Source organism: Brachypodium distachyon, chromosome 1, assembly GCF_000005505.3.
Source record: "Brachypodium distachyon strain Bd21 chromosome 1, Brachypodium_distachyon_v3.0, whole genome shotgun sequence".
Lineage (NCBI taxonomy): Eukaryota > Viridiplantae > Streptophyta > Magnoliopsida > Poales > Poaceae > Brachypodium > Brachypodium distachyon.
The window spans coordinates 54,809,716-54,821,148 of NC_016131.3; the positions used below are offsets into that span (position 1 = coordinate 54,809,716).

Genomic DNA, 11,433 nt, shown 5'->3' on the forward strand with positions numbered 1-11,433 from the left:
TCACAACGTGTACAATATTTTGGCACTGTTTAATTTGAGTTTTGAATAACTTAGACAGTAGCTATTTACAGAATGGTGGTTTATGGTTTTAAATTTCAAATGAATTGTTTCAAAATAGTTTTGAGCATGTTAGCTTGCTATAAAAAAATTTCAACTTGTTCTCTGTCCATTAGGACCAGTGAAGAAATTACTTTGTGTATAATCATGGCATACAAGTTAAATATTGCTCTATGTTGCAAAAGCCGCACAATCTTTTGTTTTAAACCCTATTCATGTTTCATGCATATTAATTACCACTTTGATGTTGTATAATCTGTCCAAACCATTTGAAAAACTTTTCAAAACAGAAACAAAACTTTTTACCTTGGAGGTAACCTTTGTGTGCATCATCATGGCATATGCATCGTGGCATGATTTTTGTGTTGAATGTTGTGTTTATTGTGTGTATGTTTCTTTTATTTTAGATTGTGTGGAGTGTAATCATTGTTGTTACGAAGAATGCGAGAACTACCACAACCTTGGACAAGGCAAGTTCACTTTGATCATTCTCCTAAATATTTTTACTATACACTAGATGTTTTATTAGATGCATCAGGAATATTACTCGTACTTCTATGCTAGCTATAAATCCCAGGTAGTCTAGTTTACCCTCGCCATTACCATGCTACCAAAATTGCCATCGATCGTAGTTAAATGCTAGGCTATGGTAGTATCGTGGGGGAAATAACTACATTACGTTATTGTTATGCCTTTGGCGATATGAAATGTTTTGTTAGATGTAAGGCAAAACAATTAATTCAATGAACCGTCCTGGGTGGGCTGCTTTGAAGATTTTGAGGATTGGCGGCGTCAGGTCCATTTCTATGGGTCCCTCTGAGTCGAGTTTTTGTGGATTCAGGAATGGATCGTCCATGGACGTCTCTCCCGTGGATTCGGGGAGCGCCTACGTTGCAAATGTGGAATGCCATCTGGGTAACCGAGACTGGACTAGTTTCCTATTTAGAAGCTTCTAGTACAACCACAATGCTATATGGGCTCTGGCGAGACAAGAGTAAGTTGTATGAACCTAAACCCGAAGAATTGTACTGAGGTAGCCGTGTAGGGGGAGCGTGATTCTCTCGTGGTTTAGGGAATTACCTCTGAAAATCTCGTAATCGATGCCGTTGCTACTCTACCCTGAGGACAGCAAGGGATTAACACGTCGGTTTCTTGTGGGGAATGTGTACAAACTCTCGAGAGCGTGGAAACTAAGTACTTAGCCATGTCCCCGGCAACGGACAATTTGAGCGACTAGATGTGGAGCTGTAAGGAAAGTCTCACTCATTCTAACTTCTTAAATAAAATGGATGGTTGAACAGGGTAGGGGCACTTGATGAATCCACATCAATGTGCTATAGGATAATAGGAGCATGGGGTGTTAGGAGGACTCTTGCGGGGGGAGAGCGTCCCTCGTGCGGCTCGCAGGTCCATCCTGTGAGCGCATGCTTGGGGGTAGCTATCCCGCAAGCGAAGTGGCTCGCCGCCGCTACTTGACCCCAGGTCGGCACCGCGGGTCCGTCTCGGGTCCCTGGTCCGGTTAAGTGTGCCGCGTGCGAGTCCCCGGCAACACAAGGCATATCACATGGAGGCCGGTTGATCCGCCCCGCGAGTCGATCCCGGGAACAGGAAACAAACGCCAAGTAGAACCAGAGAACAAAATTTATAAAAGCAGCAAACGATTACATAAAACACTAATTGTTTGAACGGCGCCAAGCGCAATGCTTGCAGGAATCAAAGATAAAAACACGAAGATAAAACGAGGACCGGCAGGGGGCTGCGGTGACTAGTTGTCGGTGTCTTCCGCTGGGGGCTCGGGCTCTGGCTCGGGCTCCGGCTTCCTCTGCATCCAGTCCACCACCTCATCCACGAACCTGCTCACCGCCTGGCAGTGGGTGGGGCCGTCCTCGCTGTCAGACCAAGCGTCCAGCAGCGTCTTGAAGGGTAAGTCCGGGTGGCGGAGGTGCACCCGGGGAAGGATTGTCCCGGTAATATCCCTGGCGCACGTGGCGATCTCCTCGTCGAAGAACTGGGCGATCCACACGTCGAGCGCCCCGAGCTTCCCCACCATGTCAGAGAAGAACGGGATCAGCGTGCTGACGTCCGTGCCGTCCACCTGCGCGGCCTGCAGCTCGAATCGCGGTAGCAGGTCGCGCACTGCCTTGGCAATCTCGAGCAGCTTCAGGGACTCCCTCCGGCGCTGCTCCACCAGCGTGGCATGGTTGCTGCGTGCCAGCACCACAGCGTGCTTAGACTTGCGGAGAAGGTCCGCCTGCCTCGCGATCTCCTTGGCCTTGGCCACGTTGTCCTCTCCTGCCTTGACGAGCTCCTCCCGGGCGGCGGCCACCTCGGACTCGAGCTGGGTGCTCTTCTCCTTGGCGGAGTTGAGCTCCTTCTCCTGCCGTACCAACGCCGCTGCCGCGTCTTCCGCAGCCTTAGCCTACTCCTCTAGCTTCGTGCGCAGCCCCTAGAGTTGGGAGAGGTAGCTGCAGACCAGCTCGCTCTTCTCGTTAAGGCGAGCCTGGGCCGTAGCTAGCACCTCCTCGTGCTCCTTCCCGGCCTTCGCGTGCGCCGCGACCCGCGAGTCTAAAGCTCGCCGGTGCTCGGCGCGCTGGGCCTCTAGTTGCCGGTGGAACTCCGCCTCGGGGACAACCGGCGCCGTGGCTTCGTCCCTGGCCTGCCAGGCAAGGCGCGCCTCCTCCCGCAGCCGGGAGAGCTCCTGCCGCTCCCTTTCAATGGCCTGCCGCACCTCGCCAAGCTGGCCCTTCACGAGCTCGTGGCGCTCCCTCACCTGGTTGAAGGAGGTGACGAACGCTAGCTGCTGCTCCTTGATCGTGTCAGGGAACTAGTGCCCGTGGTCGTAGATGCTTGGGTCCCAGGTGATTGGGTCCCAAGTCGGCCTGGCGAGGATGCCGAAGGTCGGGCCGAAGGAAGCAGCAGACGACGACGAGGCCCCCGCCACCACTGTTTGGCCGGGAGGGGCGTTGTCCACTTGCGGCGGGGCATCCTGTTGCTCCCCTGCCGCAGACTCCTCCACGCTTGCGCCCATGGGTTGTGGGGGTGGCGGAGTTGCCATTCCCCCAGCAGGAGGCACCTCCTGCTGGGTGACAGCGGGATCCGTGTCCACGGCCTGCGCATCCCGGGACGCGTCGTCGAGCTCCGCCTCGGTAGCGATGGTGGGCGCCGCCACCGTGGTGTCCGCCGCGGAGGAGCTGGGCGCAGGAGCCTCTTCTGGCTCCTCCCTCGTCTTCGCGTCCTCGGCGTCGGAGCCGAGGTCGACCACCACGTTGCCCGCTCCCGTTGTAAGCACGGTCGGGACTGCGACAAAGAATGGAATTAGAATCTTGAAATAAGATGAGTTGCCCGGCGATGAACGCAAGGAAGCTTTGAATGGGTACCTTGCGGGGCCGCCGAGCTTGCGGGAGGAGCTTCCTCCTCTTCCGTCCCAGCCGCTGTTGCCGGGCCGCCTGCCGCGGGCAGAAATTTGCCGGCGAGTCAAGAAGGCTGCACGATTGTAGGTCAGCAGGCCGGATTAACATGTGCAATGGGGACAAGGGAGGGGTCAGTACCTGTTGCCGGCTCCCCCTTCATTGGGGTTGGGTCGGCGGCGGGCGGCGTGGCGGCACCGCCGGCCCCCGCGCCGGCCGGGTCGGCGCTGGTGCTGGCCCGGATGCGCGTCCTCTTGCTCGGCGCGGCGGGCGGCGAATTGGCTCTCCCCCTCTTGCCGGCTCCCGACGGGGCGTCGTCCTTCGGGGGGTTGAGCTTGAACTCGAAGCACCGGAAGAGCCCCCGCTTAGGCGGGGCCGTGGGCGCCCGAGGGGTTGCCGCGCCCCCCGTCATCGTGGAACTCGCCGTGGCGCCGGCTGCCGCCCTTGATCATCGCACGATCAGGGGCGTGTCGTCTTCGTCCTCCTCCGCCGGGAGAAGGAACGCGGGGACCCCTCTCCCGAGTTCCCGGGAAGGTCTCATCCCGGGGAGCGTCTATGAGCTCCCCGGCAAGCTTCCAGCCCGAAAGGGGCTAGCGGGGCTTCGGGGAATATTCCCGCTTCGGCACCTCCCGGGAAGCGGCTTCCCGGGAGGGGGTCCCGGGTGCGTTGGGCCCGGGTGCTTCTCGGGGTCGACTTGCTGGAACTGGGGGTTCCCGGGCGCGTGCCCCCGCCTCGGGTCGTGTGGCCCAGTGGACAGCGCCGCGTGGGCGCGTGGCAGATGCGGGACGCGCGGTCCCACTGAGGCAAGGAGTAAGGCACACGGCTCAGTAAGCGAGCCGACCGACGGGTGGTTACCCGTCCGATCCAAGGAACAGTGGTTGTCTAATCCTACCCTAGGGTCTTAGGCCCCTAGCCGCAAAGGTGGCACCCATGCACGCCACCAGCTCACCGGGGGGAGTTGCATGCCTCCCCGTTGGACACTTGTAGCTCATGCACCGTGGCACATGTCGCATCCCCTTGTTTATAAAAGGAGGATTCATGCCAACGGTCAAGGGGGTTAGTCAGTTGGTCAGTTAGTTGGTTCGGACAAAGCTCGCTCGATAGATGCTTAGTGGCTCTAGTAGGCAGCCAGCAGAGAGCGGTGAGGAGTGCCTAGCCACTGAGAGGAAGCCCGGGAGCTTGCCTGGCAACCTGTAAACATTTGATCCGTAATCAATATCAGCTCAGACAGGCAGGACATAGGGTTTTACACCTCCGGGGTGGCCTGAACCTGGGTAAAAAACGTGCGTGCGTCTGTTCTTGGACTAGCGCGTACCCCTAGCACTTCGTCTCGCCGGCCCCGTAGGGCCTCATAGGCCGTGCCGGCAATCACCGGGTCTCCGCCCAAAACGCCCCTACCGAACCTAAAAGGGGGACGTGGCCGCACGCCCCCGGTGTCGGAGCACCGAGCAACGACGTCTGGCACGCCAAGTAGGGGGCGCGGGAGTGAACAACGCCAGAGATCGCCGGTAGCAGAAGTTTCCATCGGCGTCGGCTTCGCTCTTCTTCGCCGACGAGCCTAGTCACGATGCCCCCCAAGCGGGCTGGTGACTCACGCATAGACCCGCGTGAGGCCCCAGCGGCGCACACGCGGTCGCACGACGTGCGACCCGAGTCAGGGGCTCAAGAGAACCCCAAGCTCTCGAGGGTGCAGCAAATGCAGCTGCCTCCGCCGCCTCCTCGGCCGTCGACCGAAAATCGGCCGAGGGGACCGGCTGCCCCTAGTGCCGGGGGCAGTCGGGCGAGCACGCACGGCGTCGCCCGGGCCAGCCAATGGGTTGAGTCACGGCCCGAGGACGCCCCGCGGCAGCGGCACCAGGAGCACGCCGCGTCACGGGCAACCCCTGGGGGTTCGCACCCTGCACACCCGGAGGCGTCCGGGGCCAGGGCGGGAAGCAGCCGTTCGGGAAACCGGCTGCCCCCCGTGCGAACCCTGGCTGAAGCCATCATCGCCGCGCGCGTCATGGTGCGGTACGAGCCGCAGCAGGGCACGCAGGCGCACGAGACGTGGGGCGAGGAGTTGGAAGCGCTTCTCGCCCTGACCGCCCAGCAGCCGCAAGGCGAGGGCGCCTCGGTAGGCTCCGGCCACGGGCAAAACCCGAAGAGTGGAGACGCGCCACCCGCCTCACGACAGGGGGAGAACCCTCCCCCTCCTCAGCGAGGCCAAGGAGACGGGGGCCCGGAGGGGTCCTCGAACTCATCGCCCACCGTTCCGGGGGTCGATGCGCGTGGCATCTTGAATGCCCAAAAGCAGGAGGATCTGCGCCCGCGCTTGGAGCGCCGACGCAGACGCGAGGTGGAGCACCAGCGCCCACAGGAGCAGGAAGACGCTCCCCTGGGCCCCGAGGACGGCTGCACCGCGTTCACGCGCGAGCTGCGGCGGGTGGCGGGGCCCCGTAAGTTCCGAGCGCCTGCGCTCGGTACGTACGACGGGACCGCTAACCCCAAGGATTTTCTCCTAACCTACACGTTGGGCATGCATGCCATCGGCGCCGACGATAAGGTCAGGGCAAACTGGTTCCCGATGGTCCTGAAGGGATCAACACGAACCTGGTTGCTCAACCTGCCCGACGGGTCCGTCGCCACTTGGGCAGACCAGCGCGAGCAGTTCGTGAGTGTGTTCCAGGGCGGCTATAAGCGCCCGGGAACCATGGCGGAGCTGCACACTATCGTGCAAAAACCGGGAGAGACGTTGCGGGCCTTCGTCAACCGCTTCTCCAACCTCTCCTATTCCATCCCGGAGGCGGAGGCGGCCGCCATTATCAACACCTTCGCCATCAACATCCGCGATCCCAAGATGTGCGAGAAGCTGAGCACGCATCGGATCTGGACGACGCAGGACTTGTACGCCTTGGCGCACAAATGCGCCATGGCCGAGGAAGGGCGCCTAGCGCCTGAGCTGGCAGCCCAGGCTGCCGCGAGCCCTGGCGAGGGCTCGCAGACAAGGGTTCCCGCAAGCGCAGCGGGAAGCAAGTCCTTGCTGTGGACTCGGGGGCTCCTGCCGCGAGGCCCGCGAAGAAGGCCTCGCCGGGTGGAGAGTCTGGCGGGAAGCCGGACGACGCGCCCCACTGCCCCATCCACAGCAACTCAACCCACGACGCGCAGAGTTGCCGCGTTCTGCAGGGGATTAAGCAGCGGTGGGAGCAGCGCCACGAGGAGCGCCGCGCCACCGGCGCCTACTTCAATTGTGGCGACATCGGGCATCTCTCCCGAGATTGCCCGAACGACCCCAGAGCGGGTCCGAGGCCGGCCGGCGGTGGTGCCGGCAGGGGTGAACTCCAAGGGGGGCGCGGCCAACCCCTCGCTGGGCGGGAACGCCCTCCTCGGGGACGCGACAGGGCGCGCGCTGAGGAACAACGCGAGTCCGACTACACCGGCGGTGATGAACCGGGCTTCCAGGAGCTTCGTGGCATCGCCTGCATTCATGGGGGAGCTTACGCTCTCCCGTCCCACGCGACGTGTGCGCGCTGTTGCCGGATGCGAAGCCGCAACAGCCACTGAGGTGGTCGCACGTGCCGATCACCTTCAGCGCCAACGATCACCCAGCACGGCAGTTGGGTTTAGGGATAATACCCTTCGTCGTCTCGCCGATCATTAGCAATATGACGGTGACCAAGGAGCTGGTGGACAACGGAGCGGGGCTTAACCTCCTGTCCGCCAGGCTGGTGGAAAAGCTCCAGCTGCCGATGGAGCAGCTGAAGCCCACCGAACCGTTCCGGGGGGTGAACCCCAGGATCGTGCGCCCGCTGGGATGCATCACGCTGCCGGTCACCTTCGGGTCCCGGGAAGTGTTCAGGACCGAGCACATAGTGTTCGACGTGGCCCATACCCCGTTGCCCTACAACAGGATCCTTGGTCGGCCAGCGCTGATCAAGTTTATGGCGGCTACGCATGGCGCCTATGGCGTGATGAAGATGCCGTCCATCTATGGGGTCCTCTCCATCAGGTGCGACCTCAAAGACGCGGCTTGGTGCGTTGGCGAGGTCGTCCGGGCCACTGCTGCAGCTGACGCCGGCGACGAGGATGTTGTCGAGGACGACGGCTTGCCAGGTGATGCCCCGGCAACGAAGAAGGCCCGCGCCACCCCGCAAGGGCTTGCCGGGGGAGGCGCAAGCTCGAGCTCGCGCCCCGGCAAGGGGCAGGGGCTCCGGGAGGAGGCCGCCAAAGTGAAGAAGCTGCCCCTCCAAGCCGGTGACAAGGAGCGCACCGTTACCGTTGGTGCGAACCTGGCCGCCGAATAGTAAAGCGCCCTCATTACCTTCCTCCGGGATAACGCCGACGTGTTCGCCTAGCAACCGTCGGACCTTCCCGGAGTCCCCAGGGAGGTGATTGAGCATCGGCTCGCGGTGCGCCCGGATGCGCACCCCGTCAAGCAGAAGATCCGACGGCAAGCACAAGAGCGGAAAGATTTCATCAAGCAAGAGGTGGGCAAGCTTAGGACTGCCGGGGCAATCAGGGAAGTTTTGTACCCCACTTGGCTGGCTAACCCTGTAGTAGTGCCTAAAGCAGGGAATAAGCTTCGCATGTGCGTAGATTTTACCGATCTTAATCATGCATGCCCCAAGGATCCCTTCCCTGTACCCCGTATCGACCAGATAGTTGATTCTACCGCTGGTTGTGACTTGCTGAGTTTTCTAGATGCTTTCTCCGGCTACAATCAAATCAAGATGGCGGTCGAGGATGAGGAAAAGACAGCGTTTATCACCCCGGTTGGCTGCTATTGCTATACATGCATGCCTTTCGGGTTGAAGAACGCGGGCTCCACATTCCAGCGCGCCCTCCGCGAATGTTTGGGGCCCCAGCTAGGCTGCAACACAGAGGCCTACATGGACGACATCATCATCAAATCGAAGCGTAGGGACTCGCTGGTTGATCACCTGTGGGAGACGTTCGACAACCTCGCAGGATCAAGCTCAAGTTGAACCCTGATAAGTGCACCTTCGGTGTCAACTCCGGGCAGCTTCTGGGTTTCTTGGTTTCACACCGGGGGATACAGGCCAACCCGACCAAAATAGAAGCCATCGAGAAGATGGAGGCCCCCCGCAAGGTGAAAGATGTCCAGCGCCTCAACGACTGTGTTGCCGCGCTGGGACGTTTCATCTCCAGGCTGGGCGAGCGTGCCTTGCCTTTCTTCCAGGTAATGAAGAAGAAGGGTCCAGTCGACTGGACTCCCAAGGCCGAGGCGGCGTTCCAGGAACTCAAGCAGTACCTGAGGTCACCGCCCATCATCGTCGCCCCCAAGCTGGGGGAGCCGCTGCTACTCTACCTAGCGGCGACTGACCAGGTGGTCAGCTCGGTGCTGATTGCCAAGAGGGAGGAAGACGTCCCGGGGAATGGGGCTGTGGGCCAGGGGACTGGGCGGCCCCCGGCAACCGCCTCAAACCCGGGGACCGCCCCCGAGCCGGCAACCTCGGCGCCGCGGAAGCGGTTGGTGCAGCACCCGGTGTACTTCGTTAGTACGGTGTTACGCGACGCGCGGACAAGGTACCCGCAAGTACAGAAGCTCCTTCTGGGGATTCTCCTTGCGTCCCGCAAGCTGCGCCACTACTTCCAGGCGCACCGCGTCATGGTGGTGTCCGGGTTCTGGCTTGAGCGAGCCCTCACCAACCGTGAAGCCACCGGGAGGGTGGCCGAATGGAGGATGGAGTTGTCGGAGTTCGACCTCCGCTTCGCGAACTCCAAAAGCATTAAGAGCACGGACCTGGTGGATTTCGTCGCGGAATGGACGTCCATGGGCATAGAAGAAAGTGAGCCGGAGACCAGCCTTCCCGGCAAGTGGGATGAGGACCACTGGATCCTCTACTTCGACGGTGCGTTCAGTCTTCAGGGAGCGGGCGCCGGGGTCGTCATCGAGTCACCCACGGGGGACCAGTTGAGGTTCACTGTTCAACTCGACTTCGCCAACTCCACCAACAACACAGCGGAGTATGAGGGCCTGCTTGCCGGGTTGCGGGCAGCGGTCGCCCTCGACATTAAGCGCCTGGTTGTTCGCGGCGATTCCCAGCTCGTGATCAACCAGGTGAACAAGGACTACGACTGTCCTCAAATGGCACCGTACGTGGACGAGGTCCGCAAGCTAGAACGAAAGTTCAAGGGTTTGCGCTTCGAGCACGTCAAGCGGAAGGATAACTTCGCTGCTGACGAGCTGGCCAAGATGGCAGTAGAGCGCCGGAAGCCTCCGGCGGGGGTGTTCTGTCAGAAGCAAGTGGCTCCTTCAGTCGCCCCCCAGCCGGCTGCCGGGGACGCCCCTCCGGCAACCGAAGGAACCCCTGCAGCAGCGGGGGTCCATGCCGCTGATATGGCGGCATGCGTTGGCAGGGAGATTCCCCCCTGGGCGGAAGAATGTAACATCCCAAAATTTCAAACCTTTACATGTGCATTGCATCCATGAGCATCTTGCCACAATTGCATGTTTGAATTCAAATTTGAATCACAAAAAGGCTTTAAAAGATTTTGTTTACACCTATTTGAGCTTTGGATCTTCAAACCATTAAGGTTTATATATAAAAGGGGTTTATTGCACATATGAGCTATCCCATAATTTTTGGATAATTATTTGGAGTTGAAAAAGTATTTTATTTAAATAGATATATGGCCCTAAAGGCATTTATAGGGCAAATGTATTTTTACATATTTTATTTTGAAGAGAAACTACTTCCAAAAGTTGTATCTTGGTAGAACATGATTCTACAAATTTTCTGGATTTTATTTGGACCAATTTGGAGTTCAAACTCAAAAGATATCAAAGAAATGAGAAAAACAGAAAAAGAAAAGGTCCAAAAGAAAAAAAAAAGGGTAAACCGGACCGAACTGGCCCAGTCCGACCGTGCCCGACCGGCCCGGCCTGCCCGGCTGCCCGCGCGCGCCCGCACCCGCTGACAGGTGGGGCCCACCTGTCAGGGGCTTCTTCCCCGGAAGGAAAGCGGCCGCGCCGCCGCGATTTCCGGGCGCTCCTCGTGGTGCTGCTCCCTCCGCTGCTTGATCCCTTGCAGGACGCGGCAACTCTGCGTGTCGTGGGTGGAGTTGTTGTGGATAGGGCAGCGGGCCGCGTCGCCCTGCTTCCCGCCAGACTCTCCCCCCGGCGAGGCCTTCTTCGTGGGCCTCGCAGCAGGAGCCCCCGAGTCCGCAGCGAGGACTTGCTTCCCGCTGCGCTTACGGGAACCCTTCTTCTGCGAGCCCTCACCAGGGCTTGTGGCAGCCTGGGCTGCCAGCTTGGGCGCGAGGCGCCCCTCCTCGGCCATGGCGCACTTGTGTGCCAAGGCGTACAAGTCCTGCGTCGTCCGGATCCGATGTGTGCTCAGCTTCTCACGCATCTTGGGATCGCGGACGTTGATGGCGAAGGTGTTGATGATGGCGGCCGCCTCCGCCTCCGGGATAGAATAGGAGAGATTGGAGAAGTGGTTGACGAAGGCCCGCAACGTCTCTCCCGGTTTTTGCACGATGGTGTGCAGCTCCGCCATGGTTCCCGGGCGCTTATAGCCACCCTGGAACACGCTCACGAACTGCTCGCGCAGGTCTGCCCAGGTGCCGGGCGGGGAATCGCTCCTCGCCCTCTTGCTGGCACCCGCCGGCGATGAGGACTTCGGGGGGTTGCGCCGGAGCGCGAAACCCCGGAAGACCCCATGAGCGGGCGGCGCCGTGGGCGCCCGCGGAGTCCTTGTAACCCGGAGAGCTCCGGGTGTTGACGGCGATGCCGCCGCGGCGCCGGGAGCCAAACTCGCGGAGGACCCCGCTACCGGTGCGAAGGCCATTGTCGGGGTGCCGGTGACCCCCGCAGGCGCTGGCGCTGCCGGGGTACCGGCGGACACCCCAGGACCGGTTCCCGCCGCGGTGCTGGCGGCCGCCGCCAAGACAGGGGCAGCCGCCGAGGCAACCGCGGCCCCTGTTGCGGCGGATGCCATCGAGGTATCGAAGGGCGCCCTGGAAACGG

At 60.4% G+C, this 11,433-nt stretch overlaps 1 protein-coding gene across 1 annotated transcript; it reads right to left on the reverse strand.

The window, feature by feature from the left end:
* Window positions 1–1,822: 1,822 nt before the first annotated feature.
* Window positions 1,823–10,744, reverse strand: LOC104582291. The gene is made up of 4 exons (XM_010231740.1): window positions 10,687–10,744; window positions 2,942–3,354; window positions 2,531–2,827; window positions 1,823–2,095 (listed from the first exon to the last, which is right to left on the reverse strand). The coding sequence occupies exons 1-4, from the start codon at window positions 10,742–10,744 to the stop codon at window positions 1,823–1,825; spliced, it is 1,041 nt and encodes a 346-aa protein (XP_010230042.1).
* Window positions 10,745–11,433: the final 689 nt, after the last annotated feature.

What these genes read in the sequence shown, in the direction of transcription:
- LOC104582291 (XM_010231740.1), bottom strand. Translation starts at nt 10,744, where the DNA reads ATGGCCGAGGAGGGGCGCCTCGCGCCCAAGCTGGCAGCCCAGGCTGCC. An exon ending in GCCCGACCTTCGGCATCCTC is followed by an intron (nt 2,828 to 2,941) that starts GCCAGGCCGACT and finishes TCCTTCAACCAG; the next exon opens with GTGAGGGAGCGCCACGAGCT. An exon ending in TTAACGAGAAGAGCGAGCTG is followed by an intron (nt 2,096 to 2,530) that starts GTCTGCAGCTAC and finishes ATGGTGGGGAAG; the next exon opens with CTCGGGGCGCTCGACGTGTG.